The sequence below is a fragment of the Dermacentor andersoni genome, chromosome 5 (assembly GCF_023375885.2).
Source record: "Dermacentor andersoni chromosome 5, qqDerAnde1_hic_scaffold, whole genome shotgun sequence".
NCBI lineage: Eukaryota > Metazoa > Arthropoda > Arachnida > Ixodida > Ixodidae > Dermacentor > Dermacentor andersoni.
The window spans coordinates 146152911-146171440 of record NC_092818.1 but is presented as its reverse complement, the minus strand read 5'-3'; the positions used below and the strand labels follow the sequence as shown (position 1 = coordinate 146171440).

General features: G+C 48.6%; 2 protein-coding genes across 2 annotated transcripts in view; one reads left to right on the top strand and one right to left on the bottom strand.

The window, feature by feature from the left end:
- The first annotated feature begins 1422 nt into the window (after positions 1 to 1422).
- LOC126531375 (trypsin-4-like) lies at positions 1423 to 9947 on the top strand. Its single transcript, XM_055071120.2, has 6 exons — positions 1423 to 1533; positions 3851 to 3937; positions 4246 to 4416; positions 5435 to 5828; positions 7131 to 7297; positions 9811 to 9947. Exons 1-6 carry the CDS (start codon positions 1499 to 1501, stop codon positions 9812 to 9814), a joined length of 858 nt encoding a protein of 285 aa, XP_054927095.1. The 5' UTR covers positions 1423 to 1498; the 3' UTR covers positions 9815 to 9947.
- A 2557-nt stretch (positions 9948 to 12504) lies between these two features.
- Positions 12505 to 18530, bottom strand: part of LOC126532127 (transmembrane protease serine 9-like) — a 69958-nt gene continuing 63932 nt past the window's right edge. Inside the window, exons 14-15 of the mRNA XM_055070537.2 lie at positions 15700 to 16245; positions 12505 to 13670 (exon numbers count right to left, since the gene is read on the bottom strand). Of these exons, the coding sequence (XP_054926512.1) occupies positions 13512 to 13670; positions 15700 to 16245 (705 nt within the window). The 3' untranslated portion in view covers positions 12505 to 13511. The remainder of the gene's footprint in view (positions 13671 to 15699; positions 16246 to 18530) is intronic.

Below are 18530 nucleotides of genomic sequence, written 5' to 3'. Positions count from 1 at the left end.
TTAAGGGAAATGTTGCGGAAGAAATCGAAAGCTTCAAGGATCGATCATTAATTGAATATATTCTGCTTATTTTCGCAACTTTCGCAAGCGGTGAAGGTGGCATGCATGCAGAGGCTCACTTTGCGAATGGACAGCACAAGCCTGTTCGAGAGAGCAGCGCTCACAGACGTAATTGATGACCGAGCGGTTCCTCATAATAGAACTGCTTGTCGGCCTAGTTGGTGCTCGCTAAAAGACATGTTTTTTTGCCGCAATTGAACACACACAAAGGGAAGCCGCCCCTGCTGTCTTTACGTGTCTTCCTTTTGTGTGTGTTCAATTGCGGCAAAAGACATGTCCTCATAATAGAGTTGCTTTAATCGCCAACCGAACGCGTGACCTCTGCTCTGCCACCGAACGTCATCGTCGCTGAGTATACCGCGAATCATAAGCCGAAGGTACCGTTGCACATTGCAATGTTCCCTTGGACCACTGTGCTTTGCACACGGACGCTGCTGTTACGCATGACGGTGGACGTACGGCGTGCGTGGATCAGCCCTACGCATTTGCCGCTGCAAGGGAAAAGTAATTGCACAGTGACTGCCCATCACTCTGCTTGAACTCCAGACCATGCACGACACCACTGAGGCAGCCTCGTAATTATTATCAGACAGCACACGAGTACACATATACACCGATTCCCTGAGTGTCACGAAACAACTGAAGAGAGTCGCCAAAGCTATACATCGATTTGCCAAAAGACAAATAAGCTTCACAGAAACGCGCCTTTCCATGTTCACGTACACTGCGTACAAGGGCATAGCTCTGACCCTTTCAATGCAATATGACAGATAGCCAAGCCCACGCCAGGAAGAAATAACGCGCACCCACCAGCACCTCTTGTGTCAGACTTTTGACTTTCCCAGCACACCAAAATTTCCTCACATGCGACACACGTGCTCTTACCAGAACGCAAGTTCGTCCCCCATAACCTGATAAACGACTCGATTTCATGCGCAAGAGCTGGATTTGCCCTGTTTCGGGTATGGATGCTCGTGCTCACGTACACGGCGTCAGTGTATGTGCTGCCTACGGGAGCATATATAGGAACTCTATGCAGATGGGTGCCCAGTCGAGTAACGTTTAAAATACTACCTTTACTACCTCATCTTCCTCAGAAATACTACCTCAGCTTTCTTTTTCTAGGGACATTTATAAAGCAGCAGGTAGGACTATAGAATGGACACGTCTTCTCTTCGTTGGTTGGCGAATGTAGAGGGCACGCACTTACTCTGGACACGCCTGCATGGGAGTATACTGGGAGTTGTGATTTGCGCAGCGCCCCCAAAAAGGGCGACGTGCCGCCTGTGCACGATCAGGCAGCTAGGCGCCTCGCGTTGAAATGGAGCTGCCCAAACAAGACGAATGGTTCTTCGAAGCTTGAGAGGCCGCGTTCCGCGGAGCGCTGGGCAGCGTTGACGCGTGCCGCCGTTTGAACAGCTGTCCGCGGCCGGCGATCATGATCTGCACCCTCGGACGACGTGCCTCGCTATGGTAAGTGCGTCGCCGCTATTACGGCTGGGGGGGCTGCAGCCGTTGCAAGTGCGATCTGTGGCAATCCCTGCACACAACTGCGCCTCCTACGTTCTAAAGCCGTACTTGTACTCTGCCCTTCACACCTAACGGACCTACTTAAGTGTAGTACGGACTGTCGAAAATGACGCCTAAATAGTGGTTGTAAGCGCGGGTAATTCCCGGAGTTGTCAAAGTAAGTTGCCTTTCCGACCATGTATACGGCCCGTTTCTGTCTATGCGTGCGGTCGTGGAGACTGCGCGGTTAATGTTTTTTTTTTTCTCCTACTAAGCTTTGTGTACGTAGTTAGATCGGCTAACGGGTTCGTTCCTTCAAGTTTATGCAATAGCGGGACTTGTTAATTGCTTTTTTTTTCGTCACTGGGGAAAGGACGAGAACGACCTTGCTCACATACGCGAAGAGACGTGATTCTTGCTGTCTCGCCCCCGAGATATGGCGATCACGGTCACGTCACGTTCGACGGAGGTACCCCCACCGTTGTTGCTTACTTCGTTTTCTTTACGCACACGCTATACTGTACACTGGACGGCTTCAGTGTGCACTGAATAAGTGGCTCTAGAAACCATGCAAGTTTAAACGCGGAGTGGTGCAGCGATTGTGCGCCGCGCGGAATGAAGCGGAATGGAAAAGAGCGTGCTTCATGTGTATACGAGTATGTACGTAGACGAGTTTGAAAAAGGCTATGTTTGGAGGTAATGGCTGCACGGCGGGTGTTTTCACGGACTCGGCTAAGGCTTCCCGGGTGGTCAGAAGCATTGGCGCACGTGGTCAAACGACTGAGTAAGAATGCCGATCTAATGAAGCCTCACGCAAACGCGGTCGTCAGCACGTTCTCGTCTAATGGCTGCTGAGAGTGGCTATGGGAGAAACTGGACACGTAGGAAGAGGTACGCGCGTGATTTAACCTTTGCCGGATTTTGCTATTGCTTCTTGGTTCAGATAAACAGCAAACAACGCCCTTCAACGCCCCCCCCCCCCTTTTTTTTTTGTTCTTTTCCGTTATCTCGCGTTCTCTCTCTTATGTTTTTTAGCGGGCATTTTGACAACTAGTCATCACTTCGTTGTAGTATATATGCTGACTCCGCAAAGATCATGTACATGTTATTAACCCATACTGCGACAGGTCACAATAAAATAGTGGCATATTTTTTTCAAATGAAGCCAGTATGTAGAAACGAGTGTATCTAATCTTTTTATGCTGCCAAAAGAAGTGTTTAAATGAACGGAGTCTTGGCCAGAAGGGACCTAGTGCTCATGTATTTAATGCGGATGCGTGGCTTGAAAAACCACACGGTGCAGATGGAATCTGGAACTCCATATACTATTAAGAAGATCCCTTGTTTCAACATTCAAACCAGTTTTGGAAGTGCTTCAGATGACATGCTTAAATGTTAAAAAAAAGAAGAAAAAAGCACATATCACTTGTTGCTTGAGCGAAGTAAAAGTGAATCGCGTTTTAGTAGTTATCTATTGGAAAAGTAGCACATTTCGTAGGAAGCAACAGAAACAGCAGAAAATTTGGAAAGAAAAATGTTGTAGATGTCACTACCCTTCACACAGATAAACAAACGGTAGTGCTCTGGCAACTGTTATTTATTGAAAATTTTCCGTTTTCATACGATCGGCGAAGAGTCACTGGACGCTTCCTATCGCACTGACGAATTCAAGAAGAAAATTGCCCTATCTGACAACACATTCGACGATGTACTGACGGTGTACAGATAAAGAAATTTTCTTTCTGAATTTTTCAAGATGGTAGGAAGCGTCACGTGGCTGTTCGATGGTCGTATCAACACGGAAAGCTTTCAGTAAATCACAGTTGCTAGATCACTACCGTTTGTTTATCTGTGTGCCTTACTGTGCCCTTGTCTTCGAAAGCGCAACCCATACCAGTATGCAATTCCAATTCGCCAAAGAAACAGCACTCTTAAAGCTACCCGCTGCGACTGTTTTCCGCACACCATAATCACTATTTTGAAATGTGCTTTGCCTGCCTGCATTGTCAAGTAAAATAATGCGCATTTGAGCTATGTCGGTTGTTTCAGGAAAATAGCCAGTCGCTCTCATGTCTGACTAGGGCCCATTCGAGAAAAGTACGGAAACTGCGAACCTCCGGGGCGCGACTGCGCCATCCCTTCTGGAGGCTTCTACATAGTTTCACTTACCATCTGAGTGAATGTTGTATGGAATGCGTGTCACCGCTGCTCTCTGCCATGCGGGTTATCCTTACCAGTACTACAAATCACAACGACAAATGCGTCTTTGCCGGCCTTGCAGGTCTGAACCATTGCTGCTTCTATCACATGTGCTACTACTGGCTCTGCCTTCAACTTCGAGAGCGCGCCCCTTGACGGAACCGGGTAGGTAGCGTCCTTTTCCTTCCCTAATACAGGCTGTGACTAACAGCTGAACTTTGTTATAACGAAGTCGCATCTGACACAAAAATATATTCGTTATGTCCGATATTCCTTATAGGCATATATTTGCTACATAGTGATATCGACGAGACAGTTTAAAATTACTTCGTTATATCCGATAATTCATTATATCCGCGTTCGTTATATAGAGGAACGACTGTATCTGGAGGGCTACGTATGCACGTGAACAGTTCATAGACATGAATAAATGATACAGCCAAACAATTATACGAAACATCCTGCCCTGGCAGGTAGCGAAGATTGTGGCGTATGGTCGCGGCGAGGCGGCCGAGTGGTGGGCGGTGTAGTCGCCGACCCGGCGCCCTGGATGGTGCAGCTGATGCGCGGGCGCAAGCACATCTGCGCCGGTGCCCTCCTCTCTCCAAGGCACGTGCTCACAGCTGCCCACTGCGTCCAGCAGCACAGGTGGGTATACCGCGAAGCACGGATACCATCCGCGATAACTAGCACCGCTGTCTCTCCCGCTTGCACCGGCTGCGGTGGCCAAGTGGCAGTTGCGCCCGGAGACAAGCAGCTTTGCGCTGCACCAGTAGTGGGCAGCGTCAACTACGGCGATGTATCGATGGCTAAAGGCGTTCTGTGTTGCTGAGTACGAGCAGCGTACTTTATTCCCGGCTCTTGAACCGATAATTGGGTGCTTGTTAAAATCCCCATGGGGACCAAAATCAATCCGGAGCTCTCTGTCGCTTTTACCTGTGTTTATTTGGTGCATCTGAAAAGATTTAATAAACCAGTAACACGAGAACGGTTTCGCCTTCTGTCATACGACATGTGCGCTACATTTTAGTACCGTGCGTTAGTAAGAAGGAAGTGCGTGTGTGTGTGGGGGGGGGGGGGGGGGTATTTCGGTAATCAGGTTTTATGGCCAAATTACAACAAAAGAAGGCTGCCAGGTGCCTAACGTATACTTTGTTAGCGCATACACGAGTATGTGAATACGGGCCAAAAATGTTCCTGTCAATGAAGTGTGATGGCAGTTCAGGTTGCTGTGTGCGCACCATACATTTGATTGACTGATAGGTTTCAGCGGCTCAAAGTAACACAGGGACTATGGAGAGACTGCAGTAGCGGGGGCTCCGAATCATGACCGCCTGGCATTCGTTAACGTGCACTCAAAGCACGATACGAAAGTGCGTTTGCACTCCGCCCCATCGGCATGCGGCTGCCGCGGACCGAAACCATGACCTTGCGATCAGCGGCGGAACGTCATAGCCACTGTGGCTGTTATCATGTCCTGCTGCTGAGAACGATACCACGTTCGCTGGTGCCGTAACCGAAGGCCGCACTCTGATGGCCCAGCGGGATGCAAAGGTGGCCAAAATTAATCTGAAGCCATTCGCTGCAGTTATAAATCGGTTCCGGCTGCGATGCTCGCCGCCAAAGTTTCCAGTAATATGCATGGTGGCTGCGCGTATGCGTGCAGGCCCGACCTGCGGCTTCGGCTGGCAGAAGGTGCCGTGCATTCTCCTCGGCAGGTGCTCGTGCACGAGGATTTCGACGCATCCGAGCTGCGCCACGACCTAGCGCTTCTGGTGCTGGAAGAAGCGGCGGCTGTGGCCCGCGCCGAGATGGTGTGCCTGCCAAGGGCAAGCGGGGAGAACCACGAGGGCAGGCCCGCCCTGGTGTCTGGGTGGGGCTCCACCGGGTCGCACGAGCAGACGCAGCAACAGGAGAAGGGGGGAGAAGGCAGCCCAGAACACCGCGAAGCGATGGTCCTGACGCTGAACCGCGACCAATGCGAAGAGGCCTACCTGGGCTTGCTGGACATCACTGACGAGAAGCTGTGTGCCGCAGGCGATGGCGTGGACACCTGCCAGGTAAACGCGACGGTAGGGGTGTAGGCTATTGATACAGCGCTGCTTTGATCGCCGCTCAGCGTTTTATTATTATTTTCTGTCAAGGACATGCGCGCAGACCAGGTTGCCTGTACAGCCTCCGTCACCACTGTCCACGGGTATAAAGGCGGTGCACTCCAGAATACTGAAAGAACTCGTTCTTAGACAGCAATACAGTATTCTACTTGGCGCAACGCGAGCAACGTGAACTAGAGAAAGAAGGAGTACGTCTGCGTGCCTACTCGAGGCTAGTGGTTTGAGACACTTAGCTTCTGAGCATGATCATCCATGTGCAGGCGTTAGCTACTCGCGCTTTTCACTGCGCAGTGGAGACAGTCTTAGCCGTGGGTGATATATCGCACGTGCCGACACAGCACGCTTTCGTTTCGTAGCCTGGCCACTTATGGCAGTTTATTTGGAAAGATGCCTGAAAAGGGGCGGTGAGGGGCAGCTGCGTGCGGTTTTCCACAGCGGAAGTCACGAGTAGCTGAGGCAGTGCGTTCTCAAAATGAAGCTGTTCTGAGTCATCGATCTTCGGTAGGATGGTTCGAACGTACTCTATAGAGAGCACCGCTGTATACTGTCGCACATTCACCAAGCGCAGGTAACTGGCAGAACGACCGCACGTTAAGGTTCTTGGCGACCGTCACCGTGGGTCGAAACTGCCTTTATGGTGTCTTGTTGTATGGCTCATGAGCATCCCGAAAAATAAACGCGGCACGGTGGCTCAACGAGAACGAAGTGGTTGTAGCGTAAATCGGTTTCTATAGCGACCGAACCTTGATGAAGGCGGAAAGCGAAAATGCAGTTGTACACATATAGATCCAGGCTTGAAACCACTCTATAGGTGGACAAAGTTATAACTAAGGCCTCGACCACGGTACCTCGTATAGGCCACGATGCAGCTTTGGTGCGTGAAATTTACTACTCAGTTCTAGAAAGAAGACGCATGCGTTGTAAGGTGCTCATGCGATAGAGGAGCACCGAGTTGTGGCCAATCCGAGAACAACGCTATAGCTTGTGACCACCCTTGGGACTTCTTATTAAGATTGTGCAACAAAGACAGCGACCTAAGGAAAAGTAGAGAGATACAGACGAGAGCCCGCCGTTGACTCACGTTTAACCAGAAAGCACGCCTGGACGATACCCGAGGAATGGAATGAAGTTAACAGCCAGTTGATAAATACTTCTTCTGCGGCGTATTTGTAGTTCGTTCTCTCCTGATCCTTCTTTGTACACGCTACCTGTAATCAACAGATTATCGCGTTGGACGCCGTTGTGCAGGGCGACTCCGGAGGCCCGCTGGTTGTGAGCGATCCGGTGCGCGACCGGTTCTCAGTGGTCGGCGTTACGTCGTTCGGCGTGCGCTGCGGTGATTCCCGCTTTCCGGGAGTTTACACGCGCGTGGCCGCCTACCTGCCCTGGATACGCGGAAAGATGGTGGAACACCAGTGAGTAAATCGAGGAACAGCGAGGGGAGCAGCGAAATTTGTGTATGTACAGTATCTATACAGTTGAAGCAACGTTCGTGAAAATGATGTTTGAATAGACGCGGTATATGAGATGTCGGAGTGTGGGAGTGTCATTTCGCGAAGAACACGCACGACTGCTTATGCGTAGAGAAAGAGCGAGAAAACATCTTTACTAAGAGCAAGAGGATGTTTTTGCAAGACAGTTTTGAATGCGCCGACTGAACTTATCGGAACACGGGATTTCTGATATGAAATTGCATTAGTGGTGATAGGGTAGGTAGAGTTAAGTTCATTCGTTATTGAAACCCGGGACCTATTTTAGGAGGTCTTAAGGTGTGTGTGTGTGTGTTTCAAGAAGCACGACAACAGACAGCGGCGTGCTTCCTGCAGCGCCTTCTCCAACAGTCCTGGGTACGAAGGGGCAAACCTAACTGGTTTCCGTTTAAGTTACACATGCGCGTGCTGCCTCGTGGCACGCATGTTCTTGACCGAGTGTGCGACTGGCTTTTCGGGAAAGCTTCCTCGGCGACCTCGCCGTCCGCTTCTTACCGACGCAGGTTGCAGTGCGCGCATGATGGATTGCTCTGTCGACTGCACACCGTGGGCATATCGCTAGCGGAACTTCGCAGTGTCTGCGCCTTCACTGGCACCACGTTTGTCTTGTATGCGCGCGTTTTAGAGACGGAAGCCGATTTTCTGCGAGGTCCGGAATGAAATGTGACTGATTCTTTCGAAAAGGCTGGTGTCGTCACGGTGCTTGCTTCTGTAAACACTTGCAGCTGGGTGGTACTGTCATGGTCGAGTAAGATATTCCTCTAGGACAGCTCGGATTAACTCCACTTTTTCTTTCCTAAAAAAAAAAAAAAAACAAAAAAAAGAATGCTACGCGCAAGAACATAATAAAAATTAAAATAAAGATCACTGGCTGGATGACAGCAATCATTCTGTTTTCCGTGCATCGCTGTGACATGTAACAGGTTCGAATAAAATTTTGTGTTCTTGTGTGTTAGTGCCACTAATAGAAAACTATATAATTAGAACTAAATAATATCGCTAGAATTTAAAGAATATACTGCACCCTGTAGTGTATCGTTGCTTCAAGAACCTCTGTTTTTGATGGTGAAGAAAGGGCCGCCGGGTCAACAATAAGGTGTAAGAACCTCAGTGTTTGTGGGCGTGCCGCCATAATCACATCTCAACCGTCGGGGTGGCGTAGTGGAAATGACGTTTCGCTACTAAGGCCGAGGGCGCGGGATCGAATCCCGGCCTCGGCGGCGGCCGCATTTAGATGGGGGTGACATGCGGAAATTCCCGTGTACCATGCATTGGGTGCACGTTAAAGAACCCCAGGTGGCCAAAATTAACCTGGAGTCTCCTATACAGCGGCATGCCTCATAATTAAATCGTGCTTTTGGCACGTAAAACCCCAGAACGTATTTAATTTTTTTAGCCACATCTCGGTCGCAATACTTACGCAAGCCGTACATGTTGATGACTCTGTAATGACGCATGCTTAGTGACCGCAACGTCTGACAAGCCTCTACATCCATTTGGGACAGCGTCGACAAAGGCACAGAACGATCCAAATGCGACGACTTTCAAGAAGGGAGATTGTGGAAGATGGCCTCGTTTACGGTAATTTGCCGGCTCTTTTGGAGAAGGCAAAAAGGACGTTAGGGCCTGCCCTCCCCCCTTTCTTTTTTTTGTTTTTGAAAAGGGCATTCTGCTTGAACGCTTCTTAAGACGGGGTGCGCTAGGAAATATTATGGCACTGTATATTACTATAAGAAAAATTTCGCCAGACATTGACTGGCTGCTAGTAAACCACGCATTATCGGACACATACGCTGCTAAACACCACGCATGCGACTTGGAGACTTTTCTTTTTTGTATATTCAAAGTCGGGGCATGGAAACGTTTGCATGTTAACTCAGATGTTATTTGGTAAATCAGATATGCGGCTAGCTTAAAACATGCAACAGACGTTCGTATGAAACAAACATATCCATTATATTCTAATTAATAAATTAACTAACAGCCTCAAAACTCTACTTGATTATAATTTAAAAGTTGTGCAATAACAAAGAACTAAAACAACAACAACAAAAGCATCGCAACGTATAGGCACCTATAGGGTAACAAAAAGGTAACGTCCGGCAATGTACTATACTCATGGTTTATCGAAAGTGACTTTACGAAAATCGTTGTAATGGATTGTCGCTGAAAGATACTGAAATTTTGATTGAACTTATTTACACACAATGCCGATTTGAAGTGCAGCACCTTCTGACAAAAGAACATCTAGGGTGTCCCTCAGGAACGCAATAAACACTAGAAAAGTTTATCAACTTAGAAGAGGAGGAAACAAGTTTAGTTCGACAACTAATGTATTCTAAAACCTTTAAAATTACTTTGCGCATGTGCATGCAGAACACTGCTTCATTACCAGTGTTATGCGGTACATGCTATATGAAGAACTTCTTGTTTTTCAGATAGCCCAGAAATTTGAAGCCCACGACGCGTCCTTTTACCATGGACTCTGTTTGCGGTGGTTTGTACCAGCCGGTGGGACGCCTGTTGCGCTGTTTAGCAATGGAAAGTGAATGTCAGTACAGGCTCTTAGTTATCAGTGACGGGTTCCACTTCAACGGTGAATATGCATCGTTTCCTGATTGCTCTAGCCAGTGCCATATAAGCTGTGCGTATAGTGCGATTTTCTTTGGTACATGTGTTGTTTTTCTTGTGCGACTCGTCGCAGGTCCACAGCAGCTATGACGCTGTTGTGCTGTGCATGATGTTAGGGCTGCGAATCCTGGCCGTGGCGGCCGCATTCAGATCGAGGCGGAATGGCATACCTTTATACTTTCCCGAATTTTTTTGTAAAGGCCAGAAATTTAAGCCCGTGCTACAACTTCACGAATGTTCCGTAAAGTTTTATGAAAAGTGTGTTCTGTTCGCGAAAGTGTTAAAACCTCTTTAAAGATGAAGCTGCTTAAGCTTGAAAAAAAAAAAAAAATTGTAGACGACCCTAATCTCTGACTTAGGTGTCTCTTATAGTGGCACTCGCACTTTGGCGTTGGTGTTCTTGAGGCTAACTTTAGGCGACCGCAACGCACGAACTGAACTCGGACGCAACTGTTTTCCATTAATTTGCCGGTTAAATATCATGCCGCCTTGTGTATGACGTCATTAGCGACGTCATTAGTGACGTCATTACTTCGCTTTCTACTTCCGGGTTTCCAGGAATTTCGCCAAATTCGTGCTCACGTGGCGGGTCTCTAAAGTGCACGATCCTGTGCTTTGGTGTGCGGTAAACAGTGATTTCTAATTCTAATTATTCCGCACACTTCAGCAGCACAACTTGTAACTAAACGTATGCTCTGATATTATAACTATAATGAAACCCATGAATTTAGTACTGTGCTATTCTTCTATTTTTTTTCATGATTCACATTTAATTTCCTCCCGGTCGTCTCAGTGATTTCTGAATAATTCTAATTATTCCGTACACTTCAGCAGCGCAACTTGTAACTAAACATAAGCTCTGATATTATAACTAGAATGAAACCCGCGAATTTAGCACTGCACTATTCTTCTTCTATTTTTTTTTTCTTCATTTATTTTGAATTTCCTCCCCTGTTGTCTCAGGACGGGAACCGGAAGTGCAGCGCAAGAAACAACAGTGTCACTCGATTCTCGTGCCACTAGAGAAAACACGCCAAACAAGAAAATGCGATGGTAACTTCGCCGCCTTGTGGCAGCGCAAAGTGCCACATGAAATAGGAAGCACGTGCTTCTATATAGCAAGTTTAATCAGAAATGTTCCTTAAGCAGGCGAAATTGGCAGCAGCAACGTCGCTGGAAAAGTCTCTGTTACGTAACAAAAGTGTGTTGCTTGTCAGCATTTGCTGACAAGCAACAGTTTGCTTCTGCTAGCGTTTGCTTCTGCAATGAGGATGAAAAAGAAGGAAAGAAAGGTAGGGAGGTCAACCAGACGCACGTCCGGTTCGCTACCCTACACAGGGGAAGGGATTTAATGGAAGAAAAGAAAGGAGAGGGAGGGAAGAAGGTACCGTCTGCGTGAGTACGTGCGGATGTCCATAACTTCACGCCTATAATCGGTCACTGAAGCCAGTCGCTTTCATGAAACATAGCAGTGCCTGCGTCGCTTTGTAAGCCTGCGACGCGTGGGGCCATGGTCTGTGAATCTTAGTCTGTGAAAATAGTTTGTTATCTAATCGGTTTAAGACCCTCTGAAGGATGTCGCGCTCGCTGTCATAGAGATTACAAAAACACAACACGTGCTCGATGGTCTCTTCACAGTTGCACGAGTCACAAATCGGTGTGTCCGACATTCCAATAAGGAATGAGTAGGCTTCTACTCATTCTACTCATACTAAAAGTTACTTGTGCAAAAGATTGCTACTGCTAGCAAGCTGAGTCTAAATGTAAATCATGGTTAATAAAGCGAGCATGAGTTTCACACGGAATGTCTACGCTCAGGGCAAACTATATGTTCTCCTGCTCGCGGCAGTATTCTCACGAATTTTAATGTTCGCTGCCTGGCAAGTATGTGCAACAATGCCCGTGTGCCGTGTTTTGGGCGCACGTTAAAAGAACCCCAGCAGGTTAGCGTTAACCTGGAGCCCTCTACTATACGATGACCTTCATAACGTAACCGAATGCATACAGTTTCGGGACGTTAAATTCCCCATTTTGATTTTTTATTCTTGCGATCTCTTCAATGTGGGCCCAAGAAGCAGTTCTCGGAATGACCTGTTGCAAGCGACGTTTGTGGTTCATTATAGCTACGATAAACGCTCCGACCGAAGGTTCTTCTTGTATCCTCCTCCGTGATTCGCGAGTATCACTTTCCGGCAGCGGCGGCCGTATTACGACAGGGGCACAATGCAAAGCCACTCGTATACCGAGATGTGGATGCGCGTAATATTCCGATCACACGGCGCACGTTCGATCAGGATCGATTCAGATCGGAAGCGGAAGAGAGAGAGAGCGAGATCGAGAGCGAGAGAGAGAGAAAGATAGAGAGAGAGATAGAGAGAGAGAGAGAGAGAGAGTGTCAAATTTTATCCCGATCTCCCCTACTGCGGCATTTCTTACAGCCACTGTGTAGCTATGAGATATAAAACCCACAACTTGATTTGAGGGCTGCTTGACGAGCAATGTTTCTAAAGAAGCAAGTAATTTATTTCGGTAGGACAGGCTGTGATGTTACAGGTCTGGACGACGCATTCGGTTTGACGAAGACTGGGAGTTTTCTGGTGCACTTCGTGTGCAAACGGAGACGTGCGCAACGTCCTTGGTGGTTTTACAGCGCTGACATGCATCTTCGTCGACGCGCCGCATTGTTGGCTTGAGTGCTACAATCTTTCTTTGGAATTTACATCTTTTCAAGTACTTCTACAACTGAATCGTAGTGCCTTACACCAACCTTGCAACTTAGGAGATGTACACAAAGTGAGTCTAGCTAAATGTACTGCCAATTCGCTTACCAAGGTCATCTGGGAATGGCGCGACTTACATCTGCGGTAACCTGGCACATTCTCATGAGCATTTGACATATCTGTAACAGCGGCACAGCCATCAGTTCACAAGGAAACGAAAGAGAGAAAACGACCGTGGTTGCGAACGCTGGTAGCATTGGGCAATGCGTCAAAGTGTGAGATGCCAGACGTTGAATTTCAGAACATGGATTTATAAACGAATGTCTTTGAACTCTACATCAGAATGGATAGTGCTGTTCGGTGACTTCGTTAACTGCTTCTGAATTCTCACCGGTGTTTCGTCGAAACTTCTGATGTCCCAGGATACTCGCTAAGTGTATTAGAACGTTGCTGGCTTCAACCTTGCAAATGTTGTGCTCCTTGAGATAACTGATTAAGCAATTACTTTGTGGACTTTAAATAACGGACGAGTTCATGAGCTATTACAGCGCAATCTTTGACTACTGCCGGCGCGAAATATGTGTAGCCGTAAAAGCGAAATTTCTTTTGTTTCTACTGCACTGTTTCTCAACAATCTCTTAAAGTATTAGTTGGAACACCTGGTATATGTTGAACCAGTACAAGATCGGGCTGCGTGCATAATAACGCTTCAGGCTTGCAAGATTTGCACCGAGGCTGGAGTGTTGACGCAGCGGGTTTATTTACAGGGGGCGCCCTCGGTGGGGCATTTAGACGAGCCTCGGCTGGATCCAGTCGAGGTACTTGGCGACTCGCGTGTAGACTCCCGGGTAGCCGGGTTCCGCACAGCGGCGCCCGAACGATGTGATGCCGATGATGGTGAACCGCTGTTGCTCGTCCAGCAGCATTAGCGGCCCGCCAGAGTCGCCCTGCACAGAGATGATGTCATTAGAACTTCCGAGCACAACAGCGTTGCATGTGAAGGAGTGTGCGCTACGCTGACGACACTGCATGATTTATCCTGACCATCTGTATCTGCACCTGCATGTCAACGCACATTTCGTGCGTGTTAGTGAGCGTCCCCGCGATTGCCCACAATACGTGTAAGATTGACATATTTTGGCTACTGTTCTCGGTTCTCTCAATAGGGCACGTTATATCGGGCACTAGCGTCCTTACTGCAAATCCATAGTTTTCAGCTTATCCATGCATTACTTGATTTTTTAAACAATGATGGCTTGAACTCTAGGCTGTGCGTAGGCTATCCCGTTATGTGATTGAACCTCTTCCATCTGCACTCATCGTCACGCATCTTGTTCATCTTTCTTTTGTTCTTTCACATCCCCCGGCGCGCGGTAGCTGACCAGCGGAATATATGTGCTTCAGCTCGGCCACTCTGCCGTTCTTGTCAAGCGTTTTCTGTATGAGTATAGAATGTATGAGTATGAGTATAGGGTAGAAAAAGAAGCTTCACCTAATACGGCAAGCCAGCTCTTCGGAAGCCCGCAAGATGGGGAAAGGTGCATGCAATGCGAAATTGTCTTCCACCCGACTTAAGCAGGAAGCTATATACAAAGGAAACCCGTGCGGGTTTCCCAGAAAGCTTCGCATGCAGTTGAAGTAAACTTCGTCGTTGTCCGAGTTTCCGGGTTTCCTTTGTAGCGTCGTGATTAACTCTGGTGTATGACAACTTTCCCTCCAACCAAGCTTCACCTAGTTTATTTCACGCATGAATTGTTTAGGAATGAAAGTTTTGTGGCGCATCCTTTTGCTGTTTTACTGCTGGCTAAACTGCGGCAGATACCGGGGTTGCGACGAGTATCTGAATGGATTCTAGAGCCGTCAGTCATTAATTTCGTTCCGAACGATTGGGTTATGTATGGCTTGCGAGCGAAAAATGTATGGGCGCTGGAAGCCGCAATTCGAGTGTGCTTGCTTTTACTTAAGGCATTATGATTATCATTATGATGAAGTAGAGTCCCTGAAAGGCTGTAGTTAACTACGCCGACGTGTGCATATCAATCAGTGTGCCCTACTACAGTAGCGCTAGCAACACCAGCTCAACAGGGTGCTTCTATAGCGCGTCTCGCCAAATGTTTAACACTAAATGACAACATGACCCGAAGTCGCGGTACATATTATGAGTCAGATTCTTCTCACCGTAATCACAAACGCACATCGTCCAGCATTTAGTCATACAATACTTTAGTCGATTTACTCGCCGGCGTTTCGCCTCTAATTTTGAGCGAGACAACGTAATTTCTATGCGTCTTTTTTTTGCCCAAGATGGCGCGCAAAGAAGCGCCGTTGCTCAAAGGCTGTCACCATCCTCGTCGGCAGCACTGGCGACGAGGCAAGCTGACCAAGGCGCACTCGCCGCGCATGCTACGAACAAGGTCCACGCTAAGTACGAACAGCCTCTTTCTCCATTTACGGCGTGTATATATAGGCCCCTGCTTCAGCTGTCCTATCTCCCCCCATTCCGGTATATTAAAGAAAGTGCATGGTTTCAACCTCTTTTGTGTTGTCAGCATATGATTGCCTTTCGTTCAGTTCGTCGCACAATATTCGTAAGATACGTTCTCTTCACAACCGATTGGGTGACAGCACGTGTTGAGCAGTTGAGCATACAGTTCAGCACCCAGAACACGCCAAGCGTACGTGACACACAATAACAATAAAAGCGACAGTTCCTATTTAAAACAAATCCTGAAAGTTAGGAACCTTTGTCGACACCTTTCTCTACCAACTTTCTCTACAAATAAACGAGGGCGCCAGTAATGAAGCCACATTTACCATGCCGTTGGCGTCACTGTGTTCTTTGCTGACGAGACGCCGATTCACTTAAGGGGCGACACCGCTCTTAGCTTACAGTGTACTTTTGTTTTACGATGGACGTCGGTAGGTGACGGCTACGGTGGTGATAAGTATATCATACACATGGCGAGATATACGCACCCTGCAGGCATCCTTGTCGCCTTTCAGGCTGCCCGCGCAGAGGTAGTGGTCCGTGAAAGTGATGCTGGTGCGCTTGAAGGACTCCTTGCAGGTGTCCAGGGTCTGGATGGGGATGCGGGTGTCCTGCAGGGAGGCGCTCGACGGGCCGCCGTAGTAGAGCTCGCCCCATCCCGCGATGTTGGCGCTGCGGCTCTCGTACTGGTCGTCGCGCAGGGAGCCGTACGGCAGGCAGATGAGCGCTATGTCCTTGTTCAGGGGCACCGGCCTCCGTAGCGTGAGCACAGCCACGTCGTTCAGGTAGGTGCGCGGGTTGAACTGCGCGTGCCGCTCGATGCGCACCACCGGTTCGTCCACCGGGTTGGCGCCGTCGTCGTTGCTCAGGTAGTCGTGCTCGCCCAGCCGCGCCACGAACGCGTCCGGAGTGAGCGACCGGTTGCCGCTGAAGGTGCAGTGCGCGGCCGTGAGCACGTGTCGGGGCGTGACGAGTGCACCGCCGCACAGCGGGGAGCGGACGCCGTTGCCGTGCACGTCGATGAACAGCAGCGCCTGCGTGCCCGCCGTAAGGCTCTCGTGACGTCAGGCGACATTTCACAGGACAGTGATTGCATCGCTAAACCCATTGTCGTGGCACAGGTGATTCACCGTGTAGCATATGCTTTATGAAACACTACATAAATCTCCGTAGTCTTGCAAACTGAATGGCAATGGCCTTTATGGGTTCCGGTAGCTGACATACAGTCACGAATAAAAATTTGAGGACTGCAGGTGTAGCAGCAAAGTTGAATTTCTCCGTGGCCTGTGCGCACAACCTGTAACAGAGGTACTGACGCTGAGACTTGCCAGCACACGTCGATGCACCGACTAGTTTGTGACTGCGTTTCGTTGGTGACGAGATAATCTTTATCGTTACATTTTTTGCCGATACTGGGGCGCACTAGCGCTAACCATCTCCGTCTCTCCCTCTCTCTCTGTCTCTCTCTCTGTACTTTTTTCTTGCTTGTTTCTATGCGTCAGAATAACTGCCAGGAAAATAAAGTGCGCGAGTAGCAATTTCAGTCTCCAGCTCAGTAATACAAACTTTTTGTGGACGGATGTCATGCTGTAGCTGAATGAACTTCACATGTGATAGGTATCAGTATTTATTTATTTTATTTGTACACACACACACACACACACACACACACACACACACACACACACACACACACACACACACACACACACACACACACACACACACACACACACACACACACACACACACACACACACACACACACACACACACACACACACACACACACACACACACACACACACACACACACACACACACACACACACACACACACACACACACACACACACACACACACACACACACACACACACACACACACACACACACACACACACACACACACACACACACACACACACACACACACACACACACACACACACACACACACACACACACACACACACACACACACACACACACACACACACACACACACACACACACACACACACACACACACACACACACACACACACACACACACACACACACACACACACACACACACACACACACACACACACACACACACACACACACACACACACACACACACACACACACACACACACACACACACACACACACACACACACACACACACACACACACACACACACACACACACACACACACACACACACACACACACACACACACACACACACACACACACACACACACACACACACACACACACACACACACACACACACACACACACACACACACACACACACACACACACACACACACACACACACACACACACACACACACACACACACACACACACACACACACACACACACACACACACACACACACACACACACACACACACACACACACACACACACACACACAAAAGAAAACAATCGCAAAGAAGAAGAGAGCTAACTGGCAAATGCCACCAGGAGGGGCACAGCGCCTGCTGGCTCTAGAAGAGAAAACGTAGGTAAAAAAAAAAAAAAGAGTAGTGAGTGAAGACCAAGAGAGAAGTTAAGAGGGAGAGTAAATAACAAATAAAGATAGGAGGGGTGCAACACAAGAATATCACATTTACGTGTGTCGCACACTCTCCAGGTGGCACACGAGTTAGCACAAAAACCGTATAGTAGGCTATAATCGGTAGTCTAGATTCGTAGCCTTCGCAAATTTAACCGACGATTGCGATACTCCCTAAGACAAAATTTGAGCGTAGCTCTATACGTGTTTTAATTTCACGATATATTGGCTGGCGTGGACAATAGGTCTCATGCGGCACGTTGCAAACGGAGCGAAGTGTGGCGCCCCTGCCTCGCTAATCCGGAGATCGCGAGAGCCAGTGCGTGAGGCCAGCGCGTTGGTAACGCCTGGGCGCGATGCACAGAAGCCGCCGATGACAAACCTCCCAGACGCGCGCTATTCCGGCGCCATCTCGTAGACACCGTCATCTTCTCGCTTTCTTCGCTTTTCTTCTCACGCTTTCGCCATATCCAGCTCTGCTTTCCGCCTCATGGTTCCGGGAAGTGTCTTTCAGGCAGAACGCCGGCTCTTCCAGCTCTACTCATTTTGTGAATTTCTTAGACTTTGCTAGTGGACTGCTATTTCCTCCTTAACTGCGATGGAGATGGAGCCTCACGCGCGTCCGCCGGGCTCGGCAGTGCCCGCGGCGGCTGCCTCCAGGAAGCGCAACGGCACCGAGAGCGACACTGACAGCGACGACACCATGCAGTACTATGTCAGCAGTGAAGATTCTTGCGAC